At 52.6% G+C, this 19,557-nt stretch overlaps 1 protein-coding gene across 2 annotated transcripts in view; it reads right to left on the reverse strand.

The window, feature by feature from the left end:
* The window catches only part of SDSL (serine dehydratase like), a 21,352-nt gene extending 2,660 nt beyond the window's left edge, over positions 1 to 18,692 (reverse strand). Inside the window, exons 1-6 of one of the 2 annotated variants that reach the window (XM_029922263.1) lie at positions 18,410 to 18,692; positions 4,701 to 4,883; positions 4,457 to 4,496; positions 4,218 to 4,309; positions 1,741 to 1,829; positions 897 to 1,124 (exon numbers count right to left, since the gene is read on the reverse strand). In XM_029922263.1, the coding sequence (XP_029778123.1) occupies positions 897 to 1,124; positions 1,741 to 1,829; positions 4,218 to 4,309; positions 4,457 to 4,496; positions 4,701 to 4,874 (623 nt within the window). In that variant the 5' untranslated portion in view covers positions 4,875 to 4,883; positions 18,410 to 18,692. Of the gene's footprint in view, positions 1 to 896; positions 1,125 to 1,740; positions 1,830 to 4,169; positions 4,310 to 4,456; positions 4,497 to 4,700; positions 4,884 to 18,409 lie in introns of both variants that reach the window. The other variant, XM_029922262.1, reaches the window with a different exon arrangement.
* Positions 18,693 to 19,557: the final 865 nt, after the last annotated feature.

Here is a 19,557-nt window from a genome sequence, read left to right on the forward strand (position 1 = left end):
GACTGAGCCACCCAGGCGCCCCAAGGGAGTTGGACTCTTAACCAACTGAGAGAGAGGCTGCAAAGCAGGCTCCAGGCTGCGCTGACAGCTCAGAGCCTGATGTGGAACTCGAACTCATGGACCATGAGGTCATGACCTGAGCAGAGGTTGGATGCTTAGCCAATTTAGCCATCTACGTGCCCCCAGATAGAATTCTCCTTGAAGTAAAGACTGAGCTCTTTTTCTAATTGGCCACACAGAACCTGTATACAATAGGTGCTTAATAGGTGCCTGGGTGGCTCAGTCAGTTAAATGTCTGACTCTTGATTCCAGCTCAGGTCATGATCTCACAGGTTGTGAGTTCAAGACCTGCATTGGGCTCTATGTTGATGGTGCAGAGCCTGTTTTGGATTCTCTCTCTCTCTCTGTATGTCTCTGACCCTCCTCCACTTGTGCTCTCTCTCTCTCTAATAAATAAACATATATATATATAAATTCACTTATTCATTTCACAAACATCTTTTGAGCACCTACTATATACGCCAGGCACATTTTACTTGTATGTAACTCTGCTTGCACAGTGGGAAAATGCAGCCCATTGTTCACCTTTAGATGGTGGGATTAAAGGTGCCATTGTGTTTTCTGTTGCTTATTGCTTGCCTACATTTTCCAACTTATTTGCAACACATTAGACTTCTTTTGTAACCATACGGATGAGTGAAACTTGTTTTTGTAATTCATGAAACTTAAACAAATCATATCCTTCATCTACTTTTTGGGCATTGCCTTCTGAGGTCCACATTTCCGTGGTCAGAGTCCCCAGGTGAAGTAGAACCGCTTGTGCACACCCCGCCTCTAACGGATGGGACTGAGAAGCCCTGTGACACTAACACCCCCATCCTCCGGCCCACACCTACCTGGTGATGTTTGGCAGTGTCACTAGCTTGCCTGCCTTGATGGCTGCATTGAAACAGTGTGCCCCTTGGGTCTCTGCAGCGATGATGGGCACACGCTGCCAGCCCACCTCTATGAGGCCAGCTGACACCCCAGCCAGGAGCCCTCCACCGCCTACTGCCAGCACCAGGGCCCCCGGTGGGGTCCCCAGTGCTGCCTTGAGCTCTTGCACCAGGCTAGCATGGCCTTCCCTGGGGGAAGGAGGAAGCAGGTTGAGCAAGACCCTCATTCCCAAAAGCTCACATATACACAAATTCCTCATCACCACCCCAATCCTCACCCACATCAAGGGGAGAGGAGACCTAGCAACACTTAGTTCACTCAGCTTTCATTCATCTAATTTATTCATTCACTCATCCTTTCTCAGACATTGTCCCGTTGAATCCCCTCCACAACCTTGGAAATATGTAGTTAGTGCAGGCTTAAGAGGGGCCAGCATGCCACTTGGATCCAGCTGACTCAAGTTCACGGCTAGTAAGTGTGATCTCAGGTAAGCTCCTGGACCCCTCTTTGCCTGTGAAATGGGCATAAAACACTCACTTCTAGGGCTTTGGGGAAGAGCGAATGCATCCCAAAGTACACTCAATAAACAGGATTTGATATTAACATTTCCATTTTATACAAAATGGAAACTGAGGCATGGGGTGGTGAGATACTTTGCAGAGTCACACAACTCGCAAGTGACAAAAGCAAGGCCTGAACCCTGGTGTGCCTGGCTTCTAAGCCTCTTCTCCTTTCTAGGCCTCAGTTTTCCCTTCTGTCCATTGGGAAGCTCTAGGCTGTGTGGGGGAGGGGCAACAACCTTACCAGATCAGGGGGTGGTCAAACGGAGGGACGTTCACCCAGCCGTCCCTCCTAGCCAACTCTTGTGCCTTCAGACTGGCCTCGTCCCAGACCTAAAGAGAAACTGAGCGTCTCAGAAGCCCCAGGAGTCGGACCACTCGGAGGCTGGAGCAGAGCCTGAGGTCTCCTGGAGGGCCCCAGTCCTGTGCCAGGGGACACAGAGAAAGCAAAGGAAGGGTCTCTGTCCACAAGGAACCTCATCCAACCAAAGAGACGGGCTTCATTCTCTCGAGTTATTGAAAGAAAAATGAGATTCAAAACTATGTAGCCCTTGAGTCACCTGGAGAAGCTGCCTCCTCACAGGCTTCCCCTTCCTGTCCATCGCCCAAAAACAGCCAAAGTAAGCATCTCATCGTGTCCCTCCCCTGCTCAAAATCCTGCCGTGGCTCCCCATTGCCCTCAGGTGAAAACCTATGCCAGCCTCACCTGCAAGTCGCCCTGCCCGCAGCGGTGGCCATCCCCACACCCACTCTGGGGCCTCACCTGTCACCCCTCCCCCAGGGGAATGGAATGCACCATGCCAGCTCCCATCCCATGCCTTCCCCTCACTCTTCTGCCCATGACTCCCTCTGCCCTTTCTCCAATGGGAAGACTTGTGTTTCCCTCTCAAGACCCAACCCAGGGGACCCTTCTTGGGGAGCATCTTCTGGACCATCTCCCCAAGTCTGAGGCACAGCCTGGCAGTAGTTGGGACCACTGCCCAGTTCCCTCCCTCCACTGGAATCACACACCCATGCCTTTTGCCATATGGCCACCGTTCTTCCCACTAGAGAGGGCAGAGAACATTCTCCACCACCAGTGATGGAGGTCCCAGCTGTGGAACTTGCTTTGGCCAATGGCATGTGGCAGAAGTGACAGAATAACGGTTCTAAGCCACAGCCCTCAGAGGCTTTCTTCTCTCACGCTTCCTGACATGCACCTTGAGAAGAACAAGTCCCAGGTGGCCACTGGTCAAGAAGGATGAGGGGTACATGCCCAGAGACCTTAATCCTGTCTGCAGCCTGAAGCAGAGCCACCCAAGCCCACTCCCAGGCTCATGAGCAAGACAGACCATGTTTCTCATAAGCCTCTGATATGTGGGGGCTGTTTGTTACACAGCATTATCTAGCAGCAATCACTGATTAAACAATATGCTTTCTCTGTTCTTCCTCAGGGGCCCTGTGGTTCCCCATCACAACACATCGCATTCTCTTATGACCTCTGCTTATCTGTGTGTCTCCCCAACACCTTCATGAGAGTTGAGACCATGCCTTACTATCTCCATATCCTAGCTCTAACATACTATAGGCACATAGTATAAGTTCAATGAATGTTAGATGGATAGAAGGAAATAAGGAAGGAAGGAAGGAAGGAAGGAAGGAAGGAAGGAAGGAAGGAAGAGAGGGATAGAAAGGAGGGAGAAAGGGAGGGAACAGGGGAGGGAGGGTGATGGACGGATGGATGGATGGATGAGTGGCTGGGTGAATGGATGGATGGGTGGATGGGTGGATGGGTGGATGGGTGGATGGATGGATGGGTGGATGGATGGATGGATGGGTGGATGGGTGGATGGGTGGATGGGTGGGTGGATGGATGGGTGGGTGGATGGATGGGTGGGTGGATGGATGGGTGGATAGATGGATGGATGGATAGATGGATGGATGGATGGATGGATGGATGGATGGATGGATGGATGGGTGGGTGGATGGGTGGATGGGTGGGTAGATGGATGGGAGAGAGGGAGGGAAAGAGGGTAATGGATGAGAGGATGGTTGAGTGGATGAATAGATAGAAGAAAGAAGGAAGAAAGGAAGGAAGGAAGCCGGACACTGAGTATTTGGAGACCAGGCTTCAGGTACCATGGTATGGTTTTTTAGTTTTCATTTGGATGCTTTTAAAAAAATCTCTTTTCCAAGGATTGTTTTCCCTTCTTTCCAGAAAGGTAGGATTACGTACTTGCGTCTCTATTTCTTAGTACCAGGATGGGCCAGTGATACCCTTGACGGTGGGCACCCTCTTATTGGGGTGGTCTCAGAATGAGAGATGACACCACCCTCCTCTTTCTCTATACTTTTTGTCTCATCAAATGGCAACAATTTTTAAATGAATAATACCAAGTGTTAGTGAGGATATAAGGAGATGGACACACTCATGGCCCATCAGTTTCCTGTTTCTCTTTGGTTCATGCAGGGCAGGTAGAGGGAGGCAGGTAGAGGAGGGAGGTGCCAGCCCTCACTACACATCATGCCTCACTCCTGCCCCTCAGCTCGGTCGTCCTATGTGAAGGCTGGGCTCCAGGAATAGTTCATTTTAAAAAATGTGTGTGGAGCAGGGAGATGCCATCTCTTAGGGATGAGGTGAGGGTAAAGGGGAACAGCCCACTCCATCCGGCTTCTCCTCCCTGGGGTCCTTACCTTTCCAGCCAGCTGAACTTCAGCCCCCTCCCCCTGCAGCCTCCTCACCACATGCTGGGAGGTGCCCTCAGGGAGCACAATGGTGGCAGGGACGCCCAGCTTCCTAGCGGCATAAGCAGCAGCAATGCCTGCGTTGCCCCCTGTGGAAGCAATAGAAGTGGCCATCTGACCATGACCTTGATGAAGCTGGACCTTTAAAAGGAGGCTGATCCCTGGACATCGACTGCCGCTCCAGCCCGCTCTTCCTCCCCCACCCCCAGTGCAGAGGACCCCACCCTGATGGTCACCTGAGGAGCACACCAAGTGTCTGCATCCCTCCTTGACCACCTGGGAAGAGAAGGAATGAGTGTGGGGGCTGACCCAAGCAGATGTCACAGAGCCTGTATGGGATGGGGTTAGACCGGCCCCAGCCCACCCCTCCCCCCTCCACCTGCCCCTCCCACCGGCACAAATCCACTTCTCCCCTCCTGCGGGCATCCATCCCCTCCTCCGCCTTCCCGTAATATCTCACTTCTCCTGCCAGCACCTCACCTGCTGGCAGAAATGCCCAATGCCCCGGATCTTGAAGGAGCCGGCCGGCTGCACGTTCTCACACTTGAGGAAGACAGTAGTGCCTGCCACCTGGGATAGTGCCCAGCTCTCCAGCAGAGGGGTGGCCGTGTGGAAATGCTCACCCTTAGCACACTCAGTCAGGGAGTTCTCCATTCCAACGGCCTGCAGAAGAAGGTGAATAGCCCGGGCTGCTCCCGCACGAGTCCCCTTAACCAGGACGTGGGAGGGGAAGACGGAAAGAACCTCAGCCAGACTCCTTAGCCCTATCTGGCTGCCAAGCTGTGAGGCTCAGTGTCCCCATCTGGACCAAAAGGCTTGGACCCTTTCATTCTGTAACTGGGGCTGCCCACAGTGCTGGGGACACAGAGCATGGCCAGTACGTGGTGATGAATGAACAAGAGTAGAATTCATTCATTCATTCATTCATTCATTCAAGCATGCATGTAAACATCCTTTTGTGGAGCACCTGCTGTGTGCCGGGCGTGTCCAGCAGCTCCTGCTTTGCCGGAGCGCACATTCTAGTTGGGGAGACAGGATCACAAATTTTCAAACAGGGGTGATGGGCAGGAGGCGGTATTTTAGCAAGCACGCATGGTCAGAAACAATCTCCCAAGAGAGAAAAAAACTTTCTTAAAACTTGTATTATGGAACATTTAAACACAGCAAAATATCAAGAACTGTATAATGAACCTCTGGCTTAGCCCATCACTCAGCTTTAGCAAGCATCATGGCCTGCCTTGTTTCATCCATACCTGCACCCACCCCCCCTTCCAGTATTATTATTTTTTCCTCCTTTATTATTATTTTAAAGGATTTATTTTGAGAGAGAGAGACAAAGTGTGAGCATGGGAGGGGCAGAGAGAGAGGAGATAGTGAGAATCCCAACCAGGCCCCTCCCTCTTGGCTCAACCAGGCCCCACCCAAGTAGACTCCTCCCAAGCAGGCCCTGCCCAACCAGGCTCCGCCCAACCAGGCCCCACCCAACCAGACTCCGCCCATCCAGGCTCCACCCAACCAGGCTCCACACTGCCAGACAGGGGCTTGAATCCATGAACCGTGAGATCATGACCTGAGCTGAAATCAAGAGTCACACTTAACCAACTGAGCCATTCTGGTGCCCCTATTTTTATTATTATATTTTTTCCTGTATTATTTCACAGTTAAATACTTCAACACGTATCATTAAAAGTAAAAAACTCTTTTCAAATGATGTAGCCATGTGGTTTCACAACTGTATACATCTGTGCAAACCCCAATGAGTTCTAACTCAAAGTGGGCTGAATTTTATTTTATGGAAATTCTACCTCAATGATGCTAATTTGTTATAAAACATCATCCCAGTGCCATTGTCACTTCTAAAAATATTATTAATCATCTCTTAAAATCATCAAATATCTGTTAATTGCTCACCTTCCCGTCCCTCTCATTAAGTTGGATTAACGGTTGGTTTTGTTGTCAGTGATTTTGGGTTTGTAACAGTTTGAACCAGGACGCAAATGGGATCTGCACGTTTGGGTTGGTTGAGAGGTCTTTGAATTTTCTTTCGGTCTGCAAGTTCTCCAAGGGAGACGTTGGAGAAGAGTGACAACAGGGACCCCAGGGAAAGGATTCCTGCAGAGGGAAAGCAGGTGGAAGCACCTTGAGAGAGAGATGAACTTGGGGTGCTGCCGGTGCAGGGAGAAGGGACTGGGTGTAGGAGGCGAGCAAGGAGAGCTGGGCAGGGGCTTCTGGAAGGCCCCCCAGACCATGGTGAGGAGCTGGAATGTTTTTCTAATTCTATTGGCAGTGGGAAGCCATCGGGAGGTTTTAAGCAAAGGAACAGTTAGTGAATGAACCACTGGGAAAAGGCAAGAAACACAACGGGGGGGGGAATGAGAAGAGTGGGGAAATAGAGAGGTCTTTTAAGATGCAAAGCAACCCCTCTTTTTCACTCTGGGGCAGAAAAAGCATTGGGCCAACCACTGCAGTTCCAACATTTGCCAGTAGGAGGAGCGCTGCAGCCTCACCCGGCCTCCACAGCCCGGGGTTCTTGTCCACACTTGGTCACACAGCGCCCCTGCCCCACCAGAGAGTTCCTGGAGCCCTGGGTTTGACTGGGGCCCTTGTTGGGATGGCCCTGGGATTCCCTGGGCAGGGCAGAGTCTGAGCCACGACACCCAGTTCCACCAGGGGCACTTCTCCAACTGGGCACGGCACTGAGGGAGAGGGCCCCGGGCGTCACCCAAACCCAGTACCTCAGCCTGGGCCTCAGCCTGGCTCTGGGCTTTGGGGTCAAAGACCAGAGTTAGACACCAGCTCTGTCTTCCTAGCTCTGTGACCCAAACAAGTGTCTCAACTTCTCTGTGCCATAGTCCATTCTGTAAAATGGGGCTAATGACAGTCCCCAACTCACAGACAATAGGGGCACCTGGGCAGCTCAGTCATTTAAGCATCCGACTTCGGCTCAGGCTCAGGTCATGAGCTCATGATTGGTGGGTTCGAGTCCCGCAGTGGACTCTGTGCTGACAGCTCAGAGCCTGAAGCCGGCTTCATATTCTGTGTCTCCCTCCCTCTCTGCCCCTTCCCTGCTTGCTCTCAGTCTCTCTCAAAATGCAGACATAAAAAAAAAATTTTCTTAATAATAAAATAAATAAACGTTAAAAGATCTTTTAAAAGACTAAAAAACAAAACAAAACAATAATAATAGCCTCTGTTTGTTGAGTGCCTAGTATATGTCAGACATCAGTGAGTCCTCTAGAGGCATTATCTTACTGCAGCCTTCTAACAATGCGGGCGTGCTTACCGGTACTCTAGCATGTCTATAGGGCACCCACAAGGTGCAGGCCCTGACCCAGGAACTGGGGAGACCACAGTGATCAGGACAGACATCTACTCTTGGAGCTGATGGGGGAGATCAGTGATCAACAAATACCCATATAGACAAACAAAGTAATCAGGAATGGTGAAAAGTCGCTAAAGGAAAACACATATAATAGGGAGTCTTAAAGAGAAGACCAACGGGACCTACTTTGGTTAGAAAGGTCAGGAAAGGCCTTTAAGTGGCCATTAAAACTGAGATTTGAGAAATGAGAATGAACTCACCACACAACAAACTGTGAGGATGGAGTGAGGCCATAAGGTAAAGGCATCTACTCCATACCCGACATGTAATAATAGCTAATAGTTGTGTGAGGCCACGGCCAGCCAGGCACTGTGTCGAGCACCTTATATGCCATCTTAGATAATCATTACAATAACCCTGAGCTAGGTTTACCCACCAGCTCCCTTGTATAGACAATGAAACGGAGGCCCAGAGAGGTCAGGCCACCTACCCCAGGTCACACAGCTGGAAATGGCAAGGCCAGGATTCAAAGTCAGGCAGTGCACTTTGGCATCTGGGCCCTTAACACTGTGCCATACTTTCTCTATTAGATGACGCTGATGGTGATGATGCTGATGGTTATGATGATGACGGCGGTGACAGTGACAGTTGTGAGCAGTTCATACTAATTGCCAGTGGTCCTTAGGCGCCACATGCCCCTGGCTCAGTCCCCGGGCTCCTCCAGCCCGTCGTTACACTAACAGCCACAGAAGGACGGCAGGCATCAGTCAAACGGATGAGCCCCAAGCTGCCAAGAGCCTTATCAAGCCCAAATAAGGGCACAGGCCTCCCAGACTGAGGTCTGGGGCCAAGTTGAGACGTTGGCCTAGGGACACATGGCTCTCACCATCTGTGGCAGCCGCGGGGCAATGCAGTGGGAAGCCTGGGCTTGGGACAGGTCCCAGCAAGCCTGACTTTGGTCACACCACCTTTCCCCACCTGCTGCATGTATGAATTAGGGTAAGAGTCACCCGCTGTTTCTGCCCCCTTTGTCCCTCCGGCTTTCCCAGAGGCCACCTGGGTGGCACGGCCCACTCCTCGGTGCCAGGGCTGGGAAGCTTGGGCGGGCAGAATGGCCCTCCAGCGGGCAGGGCCTGCTCCCGGCCATCAGGGTCCCTGGCAGCCGGCCTTCTTTTCCAAGGCAGGCTAGACCGCAGAGCTCCGAGGGAGATCAGCGCTCCTGGGAGAGCTCTGCACGCACACCCTCTCACTCTGCGTCCACGCATCCTGGACTTTGCCCCAGAACTTTCCACACTCCCTATGCTCACGTTCACTCATGCACAGAGTCCCTGGGGCCGCAGGCTGCCTTACCTTCCTGCCTAACCGTCCTGGGACCCAGCCTGGCTCTGGTCAGCAGACCCCCGGCCACCAGCCCGCCTGAGCACCAGCTCTGCCCCAAGTCCACCGGCTTCCTGTAGCCTTGGCTCCTCCTCCCACCTTAAAGGGACAGCTCCCGGCTGGAGGAAGAAACGGGACAAGTGTCAGCCTTCTCTGTCCCCCTGTGTGCTGTCCATGGTCCCATTTGACAGATGAAGAAACTGAGGCTCAGAGAGGGAGACTCACGTGGCCAAGGCCACCCAGCTAGTGAGAGACACCTTGGACCCCATCTTCTGTGGCACCGACATCTCCAAACACTCTTACCCGCCATCCAGGGCTTGCCTTGTATGTCAAGCCACCATCCCGGGGCCACTTGTCAGGTCAGCTTAGGTCAAAGGACAAAGAAGCAATTGTTATCTGTCACATGAGAAGGCGTAATTTTTTCTGAGGCCCCTCCTCACTTCTAATATTTTACACCCAACATAGGAACCCAAATGATGATTATTGTTCAAATGAATGACGCTGATTGATTAATTCAACAAATATGTATTGAACACCTACAGTGTGTCGAGTGCCTGGTCTTTAGCCTTAAACAACTCAATATGTCCTGCCCTCGTGAAGCCCCAAGGGGGCGCCAGGGAGCACTTACAATCAGTGTGCTCTCAGGGGTTATGAGACAGAGGGGGCACAGGGCTGTGGCCCTACCTCACCTGGCCCCAGGAGGCGGGGAAAACCTCTTGGAGGAAAGCAGGTTTGGGGCTGGAGATGTGGACTAGAGTCAGCAGGGATGCCTATGCCATTCCAGAGGCTGGAACTTACCCAGGGGTACTAGGGAGCCACAGAAGGCTATAGGCAGAGGACTAACATGATCAAATTTACATCTTGTCGCCATCCCACTGGGTGAAACTGAGCTACTCAGATCCATCTCTGAGCCTCAGTTTCCCTCTTTACAAAATGGGAGGTGAGCTCCAGAAAGGCCCTGGCAGCCGAGATGTTCTTTGCCCTTCTACGAGTATGTGTGACCTCCCCAGGCTTGATGATTAACTCCTGGCTGCTTGGGGTCAAGTTGCGCTGCTTGGCCGTGATCCTTGATGAGAGTTTTGGCAGCTTCATCCCCATCCTCCCATGAAACATGTACCCATCCTTGTCAAATGTCCTGTCCCGGACTGGGCGCTGGGGACAGAGAGGTGGCAAAACGCAGTTCATGCCCTGAGGTGGCCTCCGGCTTGGAGGGGAGAGGAAGAATCCAGTTCAGGGGCAAGTTAACCACCTCTAGGAAGACAGAGAACAAAAGGTCTGCACAGGGCAGCCGGGGGTGGGGTAGAATCAGGGAGGGCTTCTTGGAGGAGTGGGCCTTAGCAAACACCTTGAACTTGGACAAGAAGCACGGCAGCCCTTGAACCACATGGATTTGGTGCAGGGCCACTATTGCATGTGGATTTTTTACAATACCGTACTCTACACATATTTTCTCTTCCTTACAATGTTCTTAATATTTTCTTTTCTTTTTTTTTAGTGTTTTATTTATTTTTGAGACAGAGAGAGACAGAGCATGAGAGGGCGAGGGGCAGAGAGACAGGGAGACACAAAATCCAAAGCAGGCTCCAGGCTCTGAGCTGTCAGCACAGAGCCCGACGCGGGGCTCGAACCCACGGATGCGAGCTCAAGACCTGAGCTGAAGTCAGAGGCTGAACTGACTGAGCCACCCAGGCGCCCCAATATTTTCTTTTCTTTAGCTCACTTCATGGTAAGAATTCAGCCTATAATAGAGATGACCCACAAAAACAGTGTTAGTCAACCGTTTCTGCTGTCAGTAAGGTTTTTGGTCAGCTGGAGGCTTTTAGTCATTAGGTCTGGGGGAGTCCAAGGTTAGACGCCGGCCTTGGACCATGAAGTGGGCAGCAGCCCTCACCTCCACGCTGTTCAAAGGCCAGCTGTACATGATACCAAACCCATCATGTCATGGATATTTTTGCTTAGGAAGAAGCTCAGGCATGTTTTTTGGGGTTTGGGGGTTTTTGTTTGTTTTAATATTAAGTAGTAGCCATAGTCGGGGTACTAGTTTCTGGCATGGAGAGGCGGCATTCCGGAGAGCTAGGGCACAGGGCGTGGAATCAGGAACAATACCAGCTGTGCGACTTTGCTGTGCAAACTCGGGTGAGTCCCTGAACCTCTCTGTGCCTTGTCCTCAACCATGAGATGGGGATAGAATACAACTTCTCCACTGGGGTCAGTGTGAGGATCGCGAGAGTTAATACACGCCAACTATTCAGAACCGTAGAAGGCGCTCTGCGTTGGACGCTACTGCTGCCGTCGGGGGTCTTGTGACCAGAGGTGACGCGGCCGTGCGGCAGGAACCGCCATGGTGTCAACACGGTGGGTGTTTGGAGTTTGGCGACATGACGTCAGCACATCACAGAATGCTGACAGCGTATTATAATGTGGGATCGGACTGAGCTCGGAAAGGCCACGTCGCTTTCCCAAAGTCACACAGCACCGGGCGAGGCGCAGAGGGGTCGGGCTCCAGAGCGCCTGGGCTGGAAGCGCACTCAGTGGGGACGCCAGGTGACTGAGCAGAGAGCAGATAAGACCAGAGGGGCGGGCCGGGTCGCTGGCCCGTGCCCTCCCAGAGCCCAGAGCTGCGTTCGTCAGCCAGCCCCCGTCCCTGACACCCACAGCCAACACTCGCCCTGGCCGGTCCCCTGGGTTATTCATTAAACTTCATCTTACCATCTTCACCCCCAGCTGTCCCCGGGCCGAGGGAACAGCCAGGGGAGGAGGGATGGAGACCTGGACACGGCAGATGGGTCCTCCTCGTGCCCATTTAACCCTGGACTCAGTGTCACACGCTCGGCGGGCCACGGAGGCTCCAGGACACTACACAGGACCAGTCTCGCCCTCGCCGCTGTGGGACCAGCTGGGGTGGGGACTCGGTCTTCTGATGTCCAGGTCAGCACGGTGTCTTCGACTCTCGCCAAGACAGTAAATCCTTCTGGAGCGGAAAGGGTCTCAAACTCGGGGGCCGCATTTCTCCTGGCTGAGCTAACCGACCATACCCACTAGCAGAGGATATATGGGTCTCTACCTACCACTGTCCCCGCCCCTCCCGATGGCGCCCTCGACACCCAACAGGCTCCTGCCTGGCCGCCGAGGTGTCGGAGTCAGAGACCCCTGTGCACCCGAACTCTCCCGCTCCCCCTTGCCCTTGAGACGGAGTCCGTTATCAAGGGAGAAGCAGAGACACAGAAAGGTTGAGTGACTTGCCCCAAGTTGCCCAGCAAACAAGCCACAGGACCAATCTTCAAGGGAGCCCACACCCAACCTGGATGCGCTTGTCCTAAGAGACTTACACATCCAAGGCCATCACATCTGAGCCGAATGAATCTATGTGGGCCATCTAACCTAACCTTTTCCTGGATGGAGAAGCTGGAGCCAGAGGGGAAAATGGGGACAGGTTAACATCTGGCCTCAAACAAGCCAAGGAAAATTCTTGCCAGATGTTCAGAATTAAGCTCTTCATTTGTGCACTCAGCAAACATCACCCTAAACAATCAAAACCTAGACCCCTAGGAAAGGAGAGATGGAAATAAGTATACATCCCTGGCCCTCCAGGGGCTTACAGTCAACATGTCAGTAAATAGATGCAATAAAGTGATATAGATGCAGTACCAGGAAAATGCGAATCGAAGCAACAATAAAATGCCATTAAAAAAACTGTTGGTGGGCAGGGCACCTGATTGGCTCAGTCGGATAACCATCCGACTTTAGCTCAGGTCCTGGTCTCGCTGTTCGTGAGTTCGAGCCCCACGTCAGGTTCCGTGCAGCCAGCATGGAGCCTGCTTGTGATTCTCTCTCTCTCCCTGTCTCTCTGACCTGTCCCCACTATTTCTCTCTCTCTTTCTCTCCCTCTCTGTCTCAAAAAATAAACTTAAAAAAAAAAACACAATGGGGTTGGCAAAAATGTTTTAAAGGCATGAAAGCAATAACAGCCAGGGCTGGTGAGTATGAGGGGAGACAGGCACTCTGATACCTTGCTGGTGTGATCAGAAATTGCTACAGCCTTTTGGAAAATAGATCTGTCAATATTGATTACAATTTAAGAAATACTCATTCCTTTGACCAAGAAATATTAATTTGGGAGGTTTTTTTCTCTAAAATGAAAAGTGCCAGAGGGTAGGGATATGGGTATGAGAATGTTTCTTAGAATCCTGTTCAGAATAAGAAACAAAGAAACAAAAATCCGGAAGCTTGGATGTCCTTGAATCTGGAAATGGTTGAATAGGTCGTAACACACTCTCAGCGTGTAATTTGATGCAGCCTTCACAAAGAATAAATTAGACCTAAATCTATTGGCCTAAAGAGATATTCACAATGCATTGTCAGTGAGAAAAGGAAAAAATATATATGTATGGTGGGTAAGGACTTTTTTTTATGAAGAACAGTGATCAAAAGCGCCCAATGTACCAGTCTACGGTTGTGTAAACACCCGTAGGTTCGTGGAGAACAATGCTGATCATATCGGTTGTCTTTGGCATAAGTGGAGGAGTGGGGGTGGGGCAGGAGTGGGTACGGAGGCGGGGGCCATGATGAAAATGTGGATGGAAATGTTTCCTCACCCGCACCATCCAATGTGCTAGCCACTCATCATCCCCTGTGGCTCATGGTCGCTTGAAATGTGTCTGCACAACTCAGGAACCGGACTGTACATTTTATTTAACTTTTATTAAACCCCAATACTGCAAGTGGCCACTCGCGACCAGCGTGGCCAGCAAAGTTCTGAAGACTCTGTCCAAGGGACAGTGTGGACCCAAGATGAGACATAATGTTGACTTTGTGTAAGGATGCCCTCACCCCAAGACAGATTTGAGTGACCCGTAGACAGAAAGACAATTACCAAAGAGGGGAGGTAAGTACCCAACATAAACACGTGGTCCGTTTGGCAGGCAGGTGGACACAACTTTTCAAAATCCCACATCTGGGGCGCCTGGGTGGCTCAGTTGGTTGAGCGTTCAACTCTTGACTTCGACTCAGGTCGTGATCCCAAGGTCGTGGGATCGAGCCCAGTGTTGGGCTCCTGCACTGGGTGTGGAGCCTACTTAAGATTTTCTCTCCCTCTACCTCTCGCTCCCTGACTCTTTAAAAAAAAAAACAAAAATCCCACACCTGGAAAAAAGAAGGAACTTTACAGTAGAGACACTTGGCAAACACTACTTCATCCAGGGGGAAGGTCAGTGTCAACAGTGATAAGTCACGTTGGTATTTTTTTTTACATTTATTTATTTTTTGAGATATAAAGAGAGACAGAGCATGAACAAGGAGAGTCAGAGAGAGAAGGAGACACAGAATTAGAAGCAGGCTCCAGGCTCTGACCTGTCAGCACAGAGCCTGACGCGGGGCTCGAACTCATGAACTGTGAGATCGCGACCTGAGCTGGAATCAGACGCCCAACCGACTAAGCCCCCCAGGCGCCCCTACTGGATCCGTAGCTGTAACAAATGTACCATATTAATATTGTTAATAACAGGGGGAACTGGGAGCCGGGTATCTGGGAAGACCTTGCACTATTTCCTTTTCTGTAAGTCTAAAACTGTTCTAAAATTAAAAGAGGCTTCCCCAAATCCCCACCCCCAAACCTACAATAGCAGTGAGAAGTCACAATGCGCCTTACAAGCAGATTCTTTGCAGAAAGCTTCTCGTCAGAGCAGGCTGAAATAATGGGATTGTTTTTATTCTCATTAAAATAGAGCTTTTGTCACAGAAGTCCTGTGTTTGACAGCGAAGACAGAGGCAGGCTCAACCCTGGGATAGATGTGGAGAAGCCAGCGGATGACAGAGAAGCTGGAAAAGAGACTGGTGGCATGAGGGGCGGCAGTGGACCGGAGCTCTCCAGGGGGGGTCGCAGTTTTCCCCCTTCTGCCAGGGAGCCGGCTGCGTGACTGGGAAACGCACGCGCTGCGGCCTGGGTGAGGGGAGGACCGATCCTCTGAGCACATGAACTTATCACTCCCTCCCCCTCGCTCCCTCCCCAGGGAGGAGAGAGACAGAGGGACAAAGAGACACACGGAAAGCCAGCAAGCAAGCGAAAAAAGAGTCCTGATCTATAGCATTTGCTGACGTCCGTGGTCCCCCACACTGGGCAGTTTCGAGCCACCAAACCTTTAAGTCCGGCTTGCAAACGCCCTGCAGAGCTGAGAGTGGGTGGGAATTTACTCCTGAGCTCCGCTGCACGGAGAGGAGGAGGGGAGCATCCTACAAGCAGGGATGCGTTTTGCCTCTGGGCACAGAAGGCACAGCAAAGTAAGAGAAAGGGTTTGTGGCAGCGGCCACAACTCAGGGGCAAGGCGCCTTGAGGTTCCATTCTCTGGAATGGTTGCCACGGGCCCCAGACTCTAGGAGAAGGGCCCACGTGTCTGGGGATGAGGAAGCGCCCCCAGGCAAGCTGGGATGGGGGACAGGCAACTGAGAGCCACCCGGCACCCCACCTTCTCTGCCCGGGTCCCTGAATGTCCCTACCATCTCTGGTGAGCAGGAGAATGCCCCTACTGTGTCCAGTTAACTATCTGCTTCAAATAAAAATTCAGCTGGAGGGCGCCTGGGGGGCTCAGTCTGTTGGGCGTCTGACTTTAGCTCAGCTCATGATCTTCCCGTTCGTGGGTTCGAGCCCCGCTTCGGGCTCTGTGCTGACAGCTCAGAACCTGGAGCCTGCTGTCTCCCTCTTTCTCTGCCCCTCCCCGACTTGCACTCTGTCTCCCTCTCTCTCAAAAAAAAAACATTAAAAAAAATCATTAAAATAGAAAATTAAGCGGGGTTAGGGGAAAATAAAGAAGTCTCCATTTGTTGCACATGGAGTATGTGGTCTGAGATTTAATCCTGCTGCAAATACCTTGATTTTTTTCTGTGAACTTTGGACCAAACCCCTCAGAAGCCACCTGGACCTAGCCAACTCCACCCATCGCACGTCGATTGGACCCACGAGGAGGCCCAGTGTGGCCGTGGGGTCCTGACCTTGGCCGTGGCCAGTCTCAGCCATAAGGGCCCACCAAGAGACCGTGGTCACATCTTGGGATGACGCAAAGCCAGGACGTAGGCGGCGCTGTCGACTGACCGAAGGAGGGGTCACAAAGGCTCAATCAAATCAAATGATGGATTGAAGCCCGGAGAACACACACGAAGAGGGCTGAATGCCAAGTCCCACAGGAGAAGCCACAGAGGTTAAGCGCATCAAGTCCAAAACAAGACAGGACTTATCTGATTGGCTTAATTTCACCAAGAAAAAAAATCTTTTAACTTCTCTGAAGGTCAGTTGAGTAGCAGTTGGATGTAGAACAACAGCTTTGTAGAGAAAGCACATTTCACCCAGGTGGGATTAATTAATTTCTCCTGGTCATGTTAATAGAAGTAGAGAAGGTAGAATGAGGGAGGTACTGGTCTCACTCCGTATTACCCTTAAGCAGACTTTCTTAACCTTGGTTTGGGGGGGGGGGTGTCCTGTGCCCAACAGGATGTCGCATGGACACAGGATGGAGTAGGGAATCTGGCAGGTAAGGGACAATACGAACCTGTCCTAAGGCTGCTCATGAGCCCCCAGGGAGAGACTCCAGGGGCTGCCAGGCAGCAGAATCCCAAAGAGCCACCAACCCCAACTGGACGGGGTGGAAACACGAATGAGGAAGGAAGACTTCAGGGAACGGGAATCCGGAAGTGTGGGAAGGTCCCGGATTAGGATAATGGCCTCAAAGACCATCTGAAGGGCAGCTACTGCTCTTGGATGCCTTGCTCCATGCCCAGCCCCAGGCCGTCACACCCAGACCCACTGCGTCTCATCATCCCCATTTCCGGAGGCCAAGACACTGAGGTTAAGGGACGCTAAGTGACTGCTCTGAGGTCACACCAGGGTGTCACTTTCAACCCAGGTCTGATGGACTCCGGAGCCAGAGACCTCAACCAGTCAGCAGACTCCAGGGCTGGCTGCGCCCCTCGGGGTGGGCAAACAGACAGGAGAGCTGCCCGTTCCTCTCTGCACCATGAAAACAATCGTCAGAGTCCGCGCCACCAGCAGCCAAGGACACACTGATCCGGCCGTCCCCGGGGACACTTCTGGAAAAGGTGTGATGTAATAGAGCCACAGGTGGAGACGAGAGAGGCAACTTGCCCAAGGCTCCCCAGCCGGACTCCCATCCCTCCTCCTGGGACTGGGTCCGAGCTGCCCTCCTGCCTTCCTACACTGGATAGATCCAGGCCTCAGTTTGCCGGTCTGTTAAATGGGAGACAGTGACTTGCACTTTCCTCCCCTACTTCTGAAGACCTTTCAAAGGAGAACTAGATGGAAGAGAAGAGCCCTTGTTCCCCATCACCCAGAGCGAGGAACTCAAATGCCTTCTTGAGTACCAGAAAATAAAGGTGACCATCACCCATGAGGCGTCCACCAGTCACTGGACACTAGCCTTAGAACTTTACACCAGTTAGGTTTAAATCCTCATAACCTATCTAAGAAGTGGACCCTACTCTCAGTTAAAAAAATAAAACTGAGGCACAGAGAGGTTAAGTAACCCATCCAAGATCACACAGCAAGTCGGTGACCAAAGTTCAGTTTGAACTTGGTCCTGTCAGAAAAGTGACTTCCTTGCTCTATGAAAACTGACACACCTCGGGATGCTAGGGTCGCGGGCCCGAGCTGACTGGTCAGAATGTCCCCGTCACACATCCACTTTTCCCGGTTCTGCTCCCCTTGGTGCCCAGCGTGACCTTGGTGAGGCCTCAGCCCTCTTCGGGTGTTGGGTCCCCGTCCACATGATGGGGTACAGAACCGCACAGGCACCCACACATGTGCATAAGAAAAGCACAGCACCTCTACCCAGCGGAGCACTGTCAGCCATAAAAGGGAACAGAGTACTGATAGGAGATGCCCAAACAGGAGACTCCACAGAGGCAGAAAGCAGCCTGGTGACTGCTGGGGCCCGCAGGGAGGGGGCCCAGGGGAGCACGTGTTAATAGGGACAGGCGTTTCTTTGAGGTGATGACATTTTCTAAACCCGATACTCCATAAATGGGTGAGCTATACTACGCATGTGAATTATAGCTCAATGGAGTTATATTTTTTAAAAGGATGGATGTGCTCAGAAAGATGTGCACAACCGCCGTGCACTTTTGGTCTTGGTCTTTTCTCCTCTTTTCGGTCCCTGGCAGCTTCCTTGCCGGCCACATTCCCCACCCCCACCCCCACCCCCACCCCGCCGCCCTCCATCACAGCCCTGCCGCTGGGCTGGAGAGGAGACAAATCCTGCATCGTGATGGTTGTCCTCCCCCGAGGCTGTGGGGATAACCTCACGTGGAGATGCACCCAATGCCTACATCCGGGGCCTCTGAATGTGACCAACCTGGGTCAGATGCTGCCCACCACCCCCATCCCCGCCCCCCCCGCTCCGCCCCCTCTTCAGTCCTGTGTCCAAAAGGAACTCAGTCCTGAGCCTGTCTGCTCACCTGTGACATGGGACGCAAAACATCCACTCACCTGGCGTTTCGAGAGTTAAGTGAGACCCCACAGAGCAACCTTTGGTAAAGGATCAATCGGCTGCAAACAGCTGCCCTGGCGTCGTGAGCGCCGGCTGTATACACTCAGGTGCACACAGGGAGGCTGTGTCTACACATGAACTTCACGATGCCTACATCTTCAGTTCTGCTGCGCTGTGTCTCCACCGCATGCCCGCGGACGACGCCCTGAGGAGGGGGCTTGGGCGCGCCCGTGGAAGGCCAGCTTGTCCCCCAGAGAGGGCGGCTGTGTGGGCTGTCTGTGCCCTGACTGCCCTCTGCCTCAGTGCTATTCTTGTCCTGGCCAGCGGGACAAGAGGGCTTTGTTGAAGGGGCCAGGGAACAATGAGCTGGACGTGTGCATGCGCAAATCCCCGTGGACACGCGGGCCCCGCGCACAGCCAGAGGCACAGACGGGAGGCTCAGCTCGGGGCAGGGAGGAGGTTCAGGTGCACTGACGGTGAAGAGGATGCTGATGGCGGCTAGTACTTACTGAACACTTACGCCACTCCCGGCCCGCAGGTGCACACATTATTAGTCATCTAATCCGCCGGGGGCAGGGTGGTTCCATTTTTCATCCCCATTTTACAGATGAGTCAAGGGAGGTTCCAGAGGGCAAACTGACCCGCCCAGGGCCCCACAGCTAGTAACGGCAAAGCCAGGATTTGAACCCTGACGGGCCAGGCCATACCCACAATGCCATCTGCCCCTTCAAGACAAGAGGGTCATCAAGAACGCCAGAGGAAGGCAATAGAGGCCTGTGCTGAGATTCTAGCCCACTGGGGTCAAATGCCGGCTCAGCTCTGTTAGGGTCTCTGCTTCCCTTTCTGTTACAGCACCCACGGTCTGCTGGGGCCATCTTCCTGCGAGCCCTTGGGAATAGCCCTTGGAAAGTAGCTGTTGTTCCCACTTGGAAGGGAAGAAGCTGGGGGTGGGGAAAGGGAGGTGGCCACCGAGGAGAGGGGTGAAAGGGGAAGAGCCCCGAGGAGGCTGCCAGCGGAGCAGCCAGCCAGCTTCCCCCTCCCCTGCTGGAAGGCCCTGGGCCTCCGGCCAGGGGCGGGGCCTGGCGGGGGCGGGGCCAGCCCCGGCGCTCCATTGGCTGCGGGGAGGCGCCTGGGGAATAAAGCCGGA

The sequence above is a fragment of the Suricata suricatta genome, chromosome 14, assembly GCF_006229205.1.
Source record: "Suricata suricatta isolate VVHF042 chromosome 14, meerkat_22Aug2017_6uvM2_HiC, whole genome shotgun sequence".
Lineage (NCBI taxonomy): Eukaryota > Metazoa > Chordata > Mammalia > Carnivora > Herpestidae > Suricata > Suricata suricatta.